Source organism: Oncorhynchus gorbuscha, linkage group LG04 (assembly GCF_021184085.1).
Source record: "Oncorhynchus gorbuscha isolate QuinsamMale2020 ecotype Even-year linkage group LG04, OgorEven_v1.0, whole genome shotgun sequence".
Classification (NCBI taxonomy): domain Eukaryota; kingdom Metazoa; phylum Chordata; class Actinopteri; order Salmoniformes; family Salmonidae; genus Oncorhynchus; species Oncorhynchus gorbuscha.
Genome location: NC_060176.1, coordinates 59,225,175 through 59,239,059, shown reverse-complemented (window position 1 = coordinate 59,239,059; position 13,885 = coordinate 59,225,175). Strand labels below are relative to the sequence as shown.

The window sequence follows — 13,885 nt, the reverse complement described above, 5'->3', positions numbered from 1 at the left end:
TTAACATATAGATTTTGGGAACATCAGAAGGTGGGGGAAAATTAACTATATTCTGGTAATCCGACCAATTGAACATATGCGGTGGTACTTAATGAATATGATGTCAGTTTGGTTGTCATCTGAGACATTCTCATCAATGATAAGATGACATAAACTCTACAGTGGAAAGTCTACACATCAGTTATCGGATTCACATGGAATTGTTGTTCAATTTAAATGTTTGAATATGAAATTATTTGTGATGTGATGAAATGTGATTTTAGCTTCTAAAATGTGAGAATTGGGTTTTCATAAGGTTAGGGTTCTGCTAAATCAGTGGCCCGTCCCTATGAAGAGTCATGGGTTATAAAACTTTTCAGACACACTCTCCTCGCTCTACTATATAAAGCCTTGACGACAATATAACCTCCTGTTCCGAGGATGTGAGGACGACGGTCTGATGTCAGAATGGTTCAGAAAATAACTACAGAACGAAGCCAACTTCAGCGTGAGCTTTGGTTGTGAATGGTATGAACTTTGAACTCTTATTCACTACAGAAGTGATATCTCCTAGCCGTTGAGTTAGCAACAGCAGCTGCAAACGAGGGTTAGGAAGGAACAGACAGAGTATCCCGTCTATCACACAACGACGTTACTACAACATATCCATTTGACCACCAGAGACATTCTTCAAAGGACAAAGGACTCGGTTGGGCAACACGGCCTTCCATCTACCACCAACCTACCGAAGCGCAGTTCAGAGTAAATATTTATTGCATTTTCCTTTTCCAAATGGGTGGTAATGTAGAATGCATAAAATACTGTATTTACGATAGCACAGCTTCTTCCTTTGGTTCTCAGTCTTCCCGCTCTTTCACTCAAACCCAGCCTCTTTTGTGTAACAAGCTGTCATATCTGTTCCGCCCGCTAGGGACGTTTTCCTTTATGACGTAATTTGTAATCAAGTTATGATTAATTATGTGTATGTGTAATTCTGTGTGATTAGTCAGGTATTTAGTAAATAAATAATGAAACCCAATTTTGCATTGCTGATTCAACTTGTTAGCCAGGGTTCATGAAGATATCCAATAATTTACAACTTTCAGATGAGACGGAATTAAGGTGACGATTAATATTGACTGCTATTGATGTAAAATATTACTAGGTCTGCAAGAGTTTATTTGGAAGATTACAGCTCTATAAATATTATTTCCTGGTGCCCCGACTCTCTAGTTAATTACATTTACATGATTAGCTCAATCAGGTAATGTTAATTACGGAGAAAGGATTTTATAGAATAGCATGTCATATCACTTAATCCGGCATAGCCAAAGACACGACAGTAGTGATGCTAGTGGTACCCCCACAGAGACTGCCAGAGGTCCGGACAACAGCCCCTCCGATTTGACACTCTGAACTCTGTCTGAGAAGTAGTTGGTGAACCAGACTAGGCAGTCATTTGAGAAACCAAGGCAGTTGAGTCTGCTGATAAGAATTCGGTTATTGACAGAGTCGAAAGCCTTGTCCAGTTCGATGAAGACATGAAGACGGATGCACAGACTGTCTTTTATCGATGGTGGTTATGATATCTTTTAGTACCTTGAGCGTGGCTGAGGTACACCCATGACCAGCTCGGAAACCGGGTTGCACAGAGGAGAAGGTAAGGTGGGATTCGAAAAGGTCAGTGAACTGTTTATTAACTTGGCTTTCGAAGACTTTAGAAAGGCAGGGCAGGATGGATATAGGATCCAATCTCGTTTCATTGATTCAACTCCAGGTAAATTGACTCCTGACTCCAATTAGCTTTTTGAGAAGGGGTTCACATACTTTTTCCAACCTACACTGTGAATGTTTCAATTATGTATTCAATATAGACAAGAGAAATACAATAATTTGTGTGTGATTAGTTTAAGCACACTGTGTTTGTCTATTGTTGTGATTTAGATGAAGATCAGATTAAATTTGATGTCAAATATATTTAGAAATCCAGGTAAACCTAAGGGTTCACATACTTTTTCTTGCCACTGTACATATACATATATGGATGAGCGATGACCGAAAGGCATAGGCAATAGATGGCGTCTAGTGTGCGCTTTGAACACTCCCAGAGCAAAAAAACTCTTTGAATTTAAAATCCAACAATGCTTTGAATTTGACAATGCTCTGAATTTAGCACAGTCTGGTACTGCAGATTGAATTTATGAACGGCCAGAGTGTCCAGTGTGCGCTCTGAATTTACTAACCGACAATCTGACAACGCTCTGAATTTATGAACATCCTGGGCGCAATCTGGTACTCCAGATTATATTTACGAACACACCCCTACTCCTCGGTGTGCGCTCTGAATGCTCTGAATTTACGAACACCCTAATATATTCAGGTCGGGAAGTCGGCGCTCTAGAAAGATGCCCGAGGTCCCGACGTAAAATTCAGAGTTGGATGCCTGTTCCAAACTATTTTTTTTCCAGTGGGAGGTCGTTTTTTTCACGAGTTCCCAGTTATCTCCAGTGCTCTAAAGTCAGATATTTCCGAGTTCCCAGTTGTTTTGAACCCAGCATTACGAAAACAAAGACATGGCGGACAATTTCACTCGCTCCGAAATTTAAACTAGTAGTAGCCACCAACTTCAATTACAATAAATTTCCAATTGAAATGCGAATCTGACATTCCCGTGCCCCAAGAACATTGTCACCGATGAGCTACAGTGTTTGATTCATATCAGCCGTTTTCTAATAAAACAACTCAGCTAGCTAGCGAAATGATAATTCGCGACGTTAGCTAGACTTGCGTTGCGAGTTCATAGGGAAATATGCTTCAGGATCAGCGGTTTAGATCTTCCACCATGGGTAACAAAACCAGCTACTAGTTCGTTTTCAGCCACATATGTTCAAATCATAGCTTATCCAGTGACCACCGCATTTAGAAGGATAGCTACTGACTGAATCGTAGCTAGCTCGCATATTGGCCATGCAGTAAGTATATAATTGTGAACGCCAAAAGACAGCTATCTAGCCAAAAGATTAGACACAATAATGTATATAAACCCTAGATTGTAAATGCTATGTATTGGCCATTGAGAGGCTTTGAAGCCACCGTTCGGCGACATTGTCACTCCCCTCCATATTAATACATTGAATTCCACAGTATTTCAATTAAAAGTGCATGTATTTAAGTATTTTTGTTGTAATGAGGACAGTCATCTAAAAATATAATACTTGAAATGAATGTTTAGTGCACATAATATAATGTAACGACTCTGCAGCTCGAGCAAGCTTTTGGAGCACAGTCGATAGCGCGCTGGAATTCGGGCTAGTCGGTCGAGGGTTCGAGGCCTACTCCCTGCTTGTTTCCTTGCAATAATTTAAAAGTATGCATGTAGTTGTATGAATAAATGTGGCAAAAACTCACATAGATATTAAGAAATGCATTTCTACAGCTTCCAAAATATTTTTTACATCGTCAATTCGTGCCAAGATGGAGGCATGGAGGCTTCAACACAGCGCCCCCATAACGGTCATCCAGTGTAAATAAATAATTGGTTAGACATAATTACACCATCGGCGACAAATATTTTCAATTTAGTTTATCCACTGACCACCGCATTTAGGAAGATAGCTAGTTAGCGAGTTTACTGGCCAGGTAGTACACACTAACTAATCGTGGATGCATTACCTATTCTTTGATACATTTGGGTTAACTTTCTTACATAAAGCAACACATACCAGACCGTTTGTAGAAAGGTAAAAATAACAATTAGTGTGCTCGTTCTTTTAACGATTGGACAGTTAAACTCAAGTAGATTGGTAGGTAGCTGGTGAGGCTTTTATTTCCCAATTAATTTGGTAACCAAGCTGAAGCTGGGTTTCACAATTGGTCGATGTGGCGTCACGCACTCAAGTAGGCTCAACCAATCACCCAACGGGATCTATGTCGAGACTCATGACTATTCATACTCCCGTACCCCGCCTTCTTACGTATCTGCAAGCCCTCCAGGAAGTGTTGAAGAAATTGTATTGAATATCTTCCTTTTCGACCAATAGCGTATAAGCCTGTTTCCATTCCGGTCAATGGAGCTTCACTAAATGCATTAAGTGGGCGGACTAAATAGCACAGCAACTGAACAAAACGCAGATTTGTAAAATGTAGGTGTTAACTGCCTCATTCGATTAAACTGTGACGTCGATCCATCTATTTACGGTATGCGGAAAAAAGCACAATTTAGATGTTGTTGAACGAATTTACAGTCACGCGCCAGTGCTTTGACAGGCAGTGTGTGATTGTCGGTTTCATTACTAGTTACCCGAGTAGATATTCACTCTTCTGAACAATTGATTTTGTGGCATGTCGAAGACAAACTGATAAGATAGGAGGCTAAATGCCAGACGTTGGAAAGTGTGTCATTAATTGAAGGTACAGTATACTACTTCTCAATGTTAATATGCAAATCATAATAATGCTTAAAGTTAGTATGCTGGTGTCAGGAAGCACACCAAATTTAGCAAGTGTCTCATACTGAGCTGGCTAGCAAGTGTCTCTCAAACTGAGCAACAATTGTTGTAATTTCTCCATCTTAACTGTTGCAATTATTGTCATAACGCGTCGTATCATAATCTCGTGTTCATTTTGTTTTAGTGTTGACCGTTTCCAGTAAACATCTCAAGTCAACAAGTCCGCTGACGATGGCCAGCAGGGATGCCAGTGAGAACACTCCTCTTTTGGACAGCAGCTCTGTGTGCAGGACTGTGTCAGTGTTCCAGGGCAGAAGACTGGCGTGTGCAACGATTCTGCTTGCAGAATCATTGGAACGAGTCGCATTCTATGGCATCACTTCCAACCTGGTTCTTTTCCTTAACAGTAGCCCATTTTATTGGGACGGGACTGAGGCCAGCCAGGCCCTCCTGATGTTCATGGGGGTTACATACCTGATCTCACCATTTGGTGGCTGGCTGGCTGATGCATATCTGGGCAAGTTCTGGACCATTGCTGGCAGTTTGATTCTATACTTCCTTGGCATGCTGTTTTTCCCATTTATCACATATGACTACTCCAGGAATGCCCTATGTGGTGATGAAATTGCATTTCCGGTGCAACCTGCCGAGTGTTTGAGCTCAAACAGTACTCCTCCAAGCAATGTGACCTGCCCCACACGGGCACCTTACTGTGGGCCAGTGATCTACATTGGCCTTGTTCTCATCGCCCTCGGTGTAGGAACAGTAAAGTCCAACATCACTCCATTTGGGGCCGACCAGGTACAGTAAAGCTTATGAATAAACAAAGCATTCTCTCTCAATTAAGACTTCTTCAGAAGGGCTTCTAAGGTCAAATGAAAACTCAATGAAGGCTCAATGTATTGTACTTTACACTGTTGCTAATGTTATCCCATATGTGAGTTTAAGAGAATATATAACAGCCTAATTTATAAACTCTGAAAGGTTCTGAACATGATCTTACTTTGGCCAGCCTTGTATATGGACTGAAATGGTAGTTGTGGAATAGGCTAAATGTTGATCTAGTACACCTGTCATCTCTCTACATTTACCACGAGAACTCAATCAGCCAGTCCCCTGCTGGTTAACCCTTTTGTAATTTTCATCATGAAGTTACATTTGGGTAATGCCATCCATCAGGTCTGGTTAACACACCAGTCATCTAAGGCTAAGAAGAATGCTAGATGAGTAATTGTACATCAATTTAGGAAGTGAAACACATTTGTCCTGTTAAGTTTCTCATCACAATTCTAGATTAGGCCTACCTGTAAGACCCTTAATGAAAGAGGAAATCCCATTTCAGTGGGAAATCTGATCTAGCTAACCCAGGCTGTCCCAAAATGTTTTCAGAGTTTGTGACTGATTAGCATAGATTTCAATCCCATTGTCATTTACCACATTTCTGATGGGTGATTGGTTTAGATTTGTTTAATTTGGATTGCCCAAGTTTCTATGGGATTCACAAAGTAATATTGAGGAAAAAAGGTAAATGCCACTGAGCAGGATTCATAGAAATCTTGTTCACCTGTAAAATGTGATTAGCCTATTCATAAGTTACTAGAAATAACTTACTGCTATTCACAAAGTTCTCTTCCCATTTTTTTTGTCAAGCACGGAATAAAAGGAAGATGTTAGCACTGTTTTATTATTATTATTACTGTTTATCACGTGGATGTTATACACTCATTCGCTGCCATTGAATGATGGGATATACAATAAAATGTTGAATATAATCAGGGTGTTTCTCTTATTAGATAGCAATGTTAGGCCTATGTCTTCAGTTTGATTTGATACTACTATTTTGTTTTGTTTCCTAAAGATGCTCATGGAGTGCAGAATGCCATGACAATCCCTTTTGCCTCACAGGTAAAAGATCGTGGCCCAGAGGCCACTCGCAGGTTCTTCAACTGGTTCTACTGGTGCATCAACCTGGGTGCCATCTTGTCCCTGGGTGGTGTGGCCTACATCCAGCAGAACATCAACTTTCAATTGGGGTACATAATTCCAGCTGTGTGCCTGGGTGTCTCTTTCCTGGTGTTCCTGCTGGGGCGCACAGTCTTCATCAACAAGCCTGCTGACGGTAGTGCCTTCACTGACCTGTTCAAGATCCTGGTTTATGCCTTCTGCAACACACAGCCCAAAGAGCCCAACCTGCTACGGTAAGAGGGGACAGGCAGATCACTGCTGTTACTAAAGCCCCGTTTCCAATGGCACATACAATTAGGGCCAAATTCAAGGTGGCTCAAATGGAAATCTCAAATTCAAGTTGGGTAGAGTGAAATCCGGGCCAGCGCAGCCCAGTTTCACAACTGGTGCCAGCTCGATTAGAATTCTAGCTGGTGACGCCTTTTACTATACAGCCACCAAGCTGATCACTGCTGGATGCTGTCAACATTTTTAGTTGGATAGCTCGTCTGGGCTTGTTGCTGTTAGCTAGCACATGGGCAAGCACTACTGCAGTAGTCACACATGGTGCAAATTACCACCATAGCTGGATCCTTCATTCATTTTTGTACTACACAAACTTTTATAAGAAAAGTCAGCTCTCGAATGCTAGCTACCCTGTTATGCTAGCAACGGCGCTAACCGTTTACCTAGATAGCTAATGTCAGCAAGTTACATACATGGCTGAGTCTGGCTGGAACTGGCAGGAGTATAAGTAATGTTATTTACTGCATGGTGAGGGTGAATTCAAGTCTTCAACATCTTGCTAGCTAGTAACATTAGCTAAGCTAGCTGCAGTCACATATTGGGTACCTCGCAACATGACATCATTTGTCATTTCTGGAGGCAGTGGAAACGCAATAGTTAGCCCAACCTGGGTGGACTTAAAAATTCCAATGGAAATGCGTCTTTAGTAGTATCAGTATCTATATGTAGACTAGATAAAAGGTGTGAAAGAGGCTGTGCTCTATCTGATCTCAATGGAAACACAATCTTTGTAGCAAACATGTTCTAATCTACTTTGGGAGTAAAAAAGAAGGCTATGTTATGGTTGTTCTCTAATCCAAGATAGTACCACACCACTAGGTGTTGATCATAGCTCTTTATGTAAGGTGACCAGATTTCTGACATTAAAACCGGGGACATTTCCAGTTCGGCGGTCAATCTATCATTAAAATATCCAATGTTATTATCTATGAAATAAAAAAGGGGACAATTCCGGTTTCATGTATTTAGTCTTACATTTACATTTAAGTCATTTAGCAGACGCTCTTATCCAGAGTCTTAACAGGCACACTGTGATAGACAGAGAAAACAACTATATTACAGAAACACTACAGACAAGACAGAACTGTCTGATCTGAACAGCCATTCAGTGGTCCTGGTAGAATAAGAGCAGAAGAGAACATGAGCAAAATTTAAAAAACAGACAATAGTATATGTAAAATACACTGCTCAAAAAGTAAAGGGAACACTTAAACAACACAATGTAAATCCAAGTCGATCACACTTCTGTGAAATCAAACTGTCCACTTAAGAAGCAACACTGATCGACAATACATTTCACATGCTGTTGTGCAAATGGAATAGACAACAGGTGGAAATTATAGGCAATTAGCAAGACACCCCCAATAAAGGAGTGGTTCTGCATTTGGGGACCACAGACTACTTCTCAGTTCCTATGCTTCCTGGCTGATGTTTTGGTAACTTTTGAATGCTGGCGGTGCTTTCACTCTAGTGGTAGCATGAGACGGAGTCTACAACCCACACAAGTGGCTCAGGTAGTGCAGCTCATCCAGGATGGCACATCAATGCGAGCTGTGGCAAGAAGGTTTGCTGTGTCTGTCAGCATAGTGTCCAGAGCATGGAGGCGCTACCAGGAGACAGGCCAGTACGTCAGGAGACATGGAGGAGGCCGTAGGAGGGCAACAACCCAGCAGCAGGACCGCTACCTTTGCATTGTGCAGGAGGAGCACTGCCATAGTCCTGCAAAATGACCTCCAGCAGGCCACAAATGTGCATGTGTCTGCTCAAACGGTCAGAAACAGACTCCATGAGGGTGGTATGAGGCCCCAACGTCCACAGGTGGGGGTTGTGCTTACAGCCCAACACCGTGCAGGACGTTTTTCATTTGCCAGAGAACACCAAGATTGGCAAATTCGCCACTGGCGCCCTGTGCTCTTCACAGATGAAAGCAGGTTTGGTGGTGGGTCAGTCATGGTGTGGGGTGGCATTTCTTTGGGGGGCCGCACAGCCCTCCATGTGCTCGCCAGAGGTAGCCTGACTGCCATTAGGTACCGAGATGAGATCCTCAGACCCCTTGTGAGACCATATGCTGGTGCGGTTGGTCCTGGGTTCCTCCTAATGCAAGACAATGCTAGACCTCATGTGGCTGGAGTGTGTCAGCAGTTCCTGCAAGAGGAAGGCATTGATGCTATGGACTGGCCCGCCCGTTCCCCAGACCCGACTCCAATTGAGCACATCTGGGACATCATGTCTCACTTCATCCACCAACGCCACGTTGCATTGTCCAGGAGTTGGCGGATGCTTTAGTCCAGGCCTGGGAGGAGATCCCTCAGGAGACCATCCGCCACCTCATCAGGAGCATGCCCAGGTGTTGTAGGGAGGTCATACAGGCACGCGGAGGCCACACACCACTGAGCCTCATTTGGACTTGTTTTAAGGACATTACATCAGTTGGATCAGCCTGTAGTGTGGTTTTCCACTTGAGTGATACATTTGATTTCCATTGATAATTTTTGTGTGATTTTGTTGTCAGCACATTGAACTATGTAAAGAAAAAAGTATTTAATAAGAATTGAATTAATTCAGATCTAGGATGTGTTATCTTAGTGTTCCCTTTATTTTTTTGAGAAGTGTACTTAACAACTTAATTAAGAAATAAGACTATGATGAGATTGGTAACTACATAATATACTTATACCAACCTAATATGTATATTTCTCAGCAGAATGTATCTTCTTCAGGATTGCTCTGTCTTTGGCCAGCTTTTCCATGAACTCCTGGCAGGGGAGGTTGAAGTTGGTCTTCACAATAAGCATGGTCTTGATGGTAGGAACAGTGAACCTATTTCTTGCTGCTGTTCATATATCATTCATTTGGAAAACAGTCTCTCGACTGGTGCATTACTTCCAGGTAAGCACTTGACAACCGACGCTAAGCTAGCCACGTTATTGTGGGATGTCGTTCTCTTTGAAGTGGGTAACCACCGTGCTCCATCTCTGACTAAGCGGTATCTCAGATGTTTTCCTTTGTTCAAGCGATTCCCCCCCTTTAGGAACTCTTGCAGGCCAGTAACCTCATCAAACAATGCATCCTCATTGATGGTCACATTGGGGCATTTTTCCTGCAGTGTGCCTGCTGCCTTCTGGATCTCTTCACGCTGAGGTTGCCTTTTTAAAAGGAGACAATGTAAATATTTTAGATTATCTGTGTGCTTTCCCCATGCTTGCAAGTAGTTCACAGCCACAGTGAAAAATTATTGGGATGTTTTGAGAAAGCTCTCTTTAGACATTGCTCCATTTCCCTCTAGCTCTCTCAGAAGTCCTCTGACCAAAAGCGGTATGAAGTTGTCATCACATCTTGCAGTCAATTTTGCCTTGATGTTTCTCAGAATTGCAGCTGACTCCACAGCACAGCAGTCCTGTTATTCAAGCATCTTGATAATATCACTGAGTATGGTCAAGTTTCCATGGACAAAGGCCAGCCAAAGTTCAGTCAGTGGATCTTCGAACATTGCTCGCAGGACAACATGGCATTTGTCTTCAGAAAGAAAAAAGGATTTCAATGGCACATACCTTTTAAACACTCTTTCTAGAGCAGGGAGCATGGACAGCCAGCGAACATAGCTGTGTCCTAAAATGTTATGGTACTCCTGGCCAACAAACTCACAAAAGCTCTTCAGTCTTTTACTCTGATGGTGAAAATATGAAACTATCCAAATCTTTGTGAGCAGGTACTCAACATCAAGGGGAATCATATCCAAAGCTGTTCTGGCGGTGTTATGAATGATGCCAATCACCTCCCGCTGCAGAGCATTTTTAACTTTGGTATGGACATTGACCCTCCCCAGCCTATTCAGTCCAAGTTTGGTATTTGTGTTGTCGGCAGAGAATGCCACAACTTTGTTTTGCAGGTTACATTTTTGGATGACCACCGCTGCAACCTCCTCTGCTGTTTCTCCTTTCAATTCAACAAAATCATGCAGTTTTGTTTCCACAGATGTGTTGCCACCATATATCTGACTACTACTGGCAGCAGCTTTACATGTCCATGATTGGACGCATCAATGGACAGGGACACAAATTCAACGTGGTCTAGGTCCTGTTACCAAAGTAGTTGCCCATGGTGCTAACGCGTTACTCACTATGGCTTCACATTTTGTCCTAGCACATGTAGACTTCGGCTCATAAAGCTTTCGTGTCAGTTGTGCTGTGCAGTCCATAGATCTGTAACTATGATTGTGTCGCATAGTGTGGTATGCAAAGACACCCTCCTTCACAGCTAAAGCATATTCTTCTTGGAAAGGCTCTACCTTGAAGAATGTGGTGACAGAGGGCATACCAACATGGGCAATCAGGGGGGCTTTATGCTTTTATTTGTCTGTTGATGTTCTACCACTGCTGTTCTTCCCCCACTGCCAATTGAAAAAGAAGAATTACAAAGGGTGCAGTTAACCATTCTATCGTCTTGACCTGAGCGTATAAATGGATATTCTCTCATGTCATTAAAATGGTATTTCTGTTTCTTGGAAAGAGCCATTTGTACCTCCTATCTGCTCTTCACTCTCCTTGTGTCACTCTTCTTACTCTTAACTTTTTCTTCTCCTCCAATCTTTCTCCACTTGTCTTCCTGCTTTTTCTTCCTTTCCACCTCACTCTTCCACACTCTCCTCGCTTCACTCTTTTTACTCCCTTAACTTCTTGGCGCACCGATCCCTTTAGATCATTTTCGCCAACAGCTGCTGAATTGTAGAGCGCCAAATTTTAAATTACTAAAAATATTTAATTTTCATGAAATCACAAGTGCAATATAGCAAAACACAGCTTAGCTTGTTGTTAATCCACCTGGCATGTCAGATTTCAAAAAAGATTTACAGCAAAAGCTATCCAATCGTTTATGTTATGTCTCTCTCAGCAGCCAAAACATTACAGCAAACTAGATTGCAGCAAAGTAGTTTGGTCATGAAAGTCAGAAAAGCAATAAAATGAATCGCTTACCTTTGATCTTCAGATGTTTACACTCACGAGACTCAGTTACACAATAAATGTTCCTTTTGTTCAATAAAGATTATTTTTATATCCAAAATACCTCTATTTGGTTGGCGCGTTTTGTTCAGAAATCCACAGGCTCGAGCGGTCACGACGGGGCAGACAAATTCCACATAGTATCCGTAAAGTTTGTAGAAACATGTCAAACGTTTTTTATAATCAATGCTCAGGTTTTATAATCAATCCTACCGGACCGTAGCTTTTTCAATAGGAGAGAGAGAGATAATGTCTGCTCCAAACTGTTGCGCATGCAAAACTCCGCTGGCACCCAGCCATCCACTGATGCGATGTGATCTTTCTCTCTCATTTTTCAGAATAAAAGCCTGAAACTATGTCTAAAGACTTTACACACCATGTGGAAGCCATAGAGAAAGGAATCTGGTTGATTTCCCTTCAAATGAAGGGAAGGCATGCAATGGAACAGAGGTCTCAGGAAAAACAGCACTTCCTGGTTGGATGTTCCTCAGGTTTTTGACTGCAATATCAATTCTGTTGTACTCTCAGACACTTTTTACAGTTTTGGAAACTTTAGAGTGTTTCCTATCCTAATCTGACAATTTATATGCATATTCTGGGCCTGAGAAATAGGCAGTTTCATTTGGGTATGTTTTTCATCCAAACATCAAAATACTGCCTTTGCATATATATATATATATATATATATATATATATATATATATATATATATATTAGTACACTATTAGATAAAATACTTTGGTTAAGATTCCCATTGCTTGCCTCATTTTTGTATTTTATCTAAAAACAATGGTTTTCAATAATACATTGGCAGGCTCTGTAATCATATCTTTACCTTTCCTCCTATCTCTTTCATGCTTCTTCCCAGCCAGTCTTCCTCCTCCCCACTCTCTAACACACATATGTCAGAGTCAAGGCCCGCGGGCCACATCCGGCCCGCGAGAAGGTTTTTTACGGCCCCTGGGATGATCTTGATTTATTATTAGAACCGGCCCGCAGACTGCAGCAAGCCGGCAGCCCGCAGATCTTTTACACGCACCAATACTACATTTCCCACAATGCAACGGTGACGCACCGAGCAGTAGGCTGCTTCATTTCAATATTTATTGGCACAGCAGTTGTCAGCATCACAGTAAAATTAACTTTCAGATACCCATCAAAAATGGCAAAACGGAAGGTGGACACTGAGAACCGGGGGTTTCAAACAAGGTGGGAGTCGGAGTATTTGTTCACGGAGGTAGCTGGAAAACCTGTGTGTCTTCTGTGTGGAGAAAGTGTGGCGGTACTGAAAGAGTATAATCTGAGACGACATTATGAAACGAAACACGCGGACAAAAACAAGAATATGGACATGGAACAAAGGCTACAAAAGGCAGAGGAATTAAAACGAGGCCTCAAATCTCGACAGGCTCTGTTCAAAAAAGCCAAATCACAAGGCCAGGCTGCTGTCAAGGCCAGTTTTATTTTGGCAGAAGAGATCGCTAAATCAGCCCGGCCATTTACGGAGGGGGATTTCATCAAAAACTGCATGATTAAAGTTTGTGACGAAGTTTGCCCAGAAAAAGGCAACTCTTTTTAAATGTGAGTCTGAGCAGAAACACCATTGCCGAGAGAGTAGACCAGTTGTCCATCAATCTAAAAGAGCAGCTTGTGAAAAAGGGAAAAGATTTCATTGCATATTCCTTGGCTGTGGATGAGAGCACCGACATTTCTGACATTGCCCAGTTGTCAATTTTCATCCGCGGAGTGGACTCCAGCCTAAGCGTGACAGAGGAGTTTTTGGCTTTACGTCCTATGCATGGCACAACTACGGGGCATGATTTGTATGAAGAGGTGTCAAGATGTGTAAATGAGATGGAGCTGCCTTGGGAAAAACTCGTGGGTTTGACAACCGACAGAGCACCTGCGATGTGTGGACACAGGAGCGGACTGGTGGCAAAGATACGGGAAAAGATGCAAGAGGAAAACGCGACAGGTGAGCTGACAGCTTATCATTGTATCATACACCAGGAAGCGTTGTGCGGTAAAGCCTTGAAAATGGAGCATGTAATGAGCATCATCACGCGCACAGTTAACTTTATCAGAGCCAAAGGTTTGAATCACCGCCAGTTCAAGGCATTTCTGACGGAGTTAGAAACGGAGCATGGTGATTTGCCTTATCACACAGAGGTGCGATGGCTAAGCCAGGGAAAGGTGCTTCAAAGATGT

General features: G+C 42.2%; 1 protein-coding gene across 1 annotated transcript in view; it reads left to right on the top strand.

The window, feature by feature from the left end:
* The first annotated feature begins 4,001 nt into the window (after nucleotides 1–4,001).
* Nucleotides 4,002–13,885, top strand: part of LOC124034368 (solute carrier family 15 member 4-like) — a 52,685-nt gene continuing 42,801 nt past the window's right edge. Inside the window, exons 1-3 of the mRNA XM_046347474.1 lie at nucleotides 4,002–4,389; nucleotides 4,612–5,228; nucleotides 6,333–6,625. Of these exons, the coding sequence (XP_046203430.1) occupies nucleotides 4,659–5,228; nucleotides 6,333–6,625 (863 nt within the window). The 5' untranslated portion in view covers nucleotides 4,002–4,389; nucleotides 4,612–4,658. The remainder of the gene's footprint in view (nucleotides 4,390–4,611; nucleotides 5,229–6,332; nucleotides 6,626–13,885) is intronic.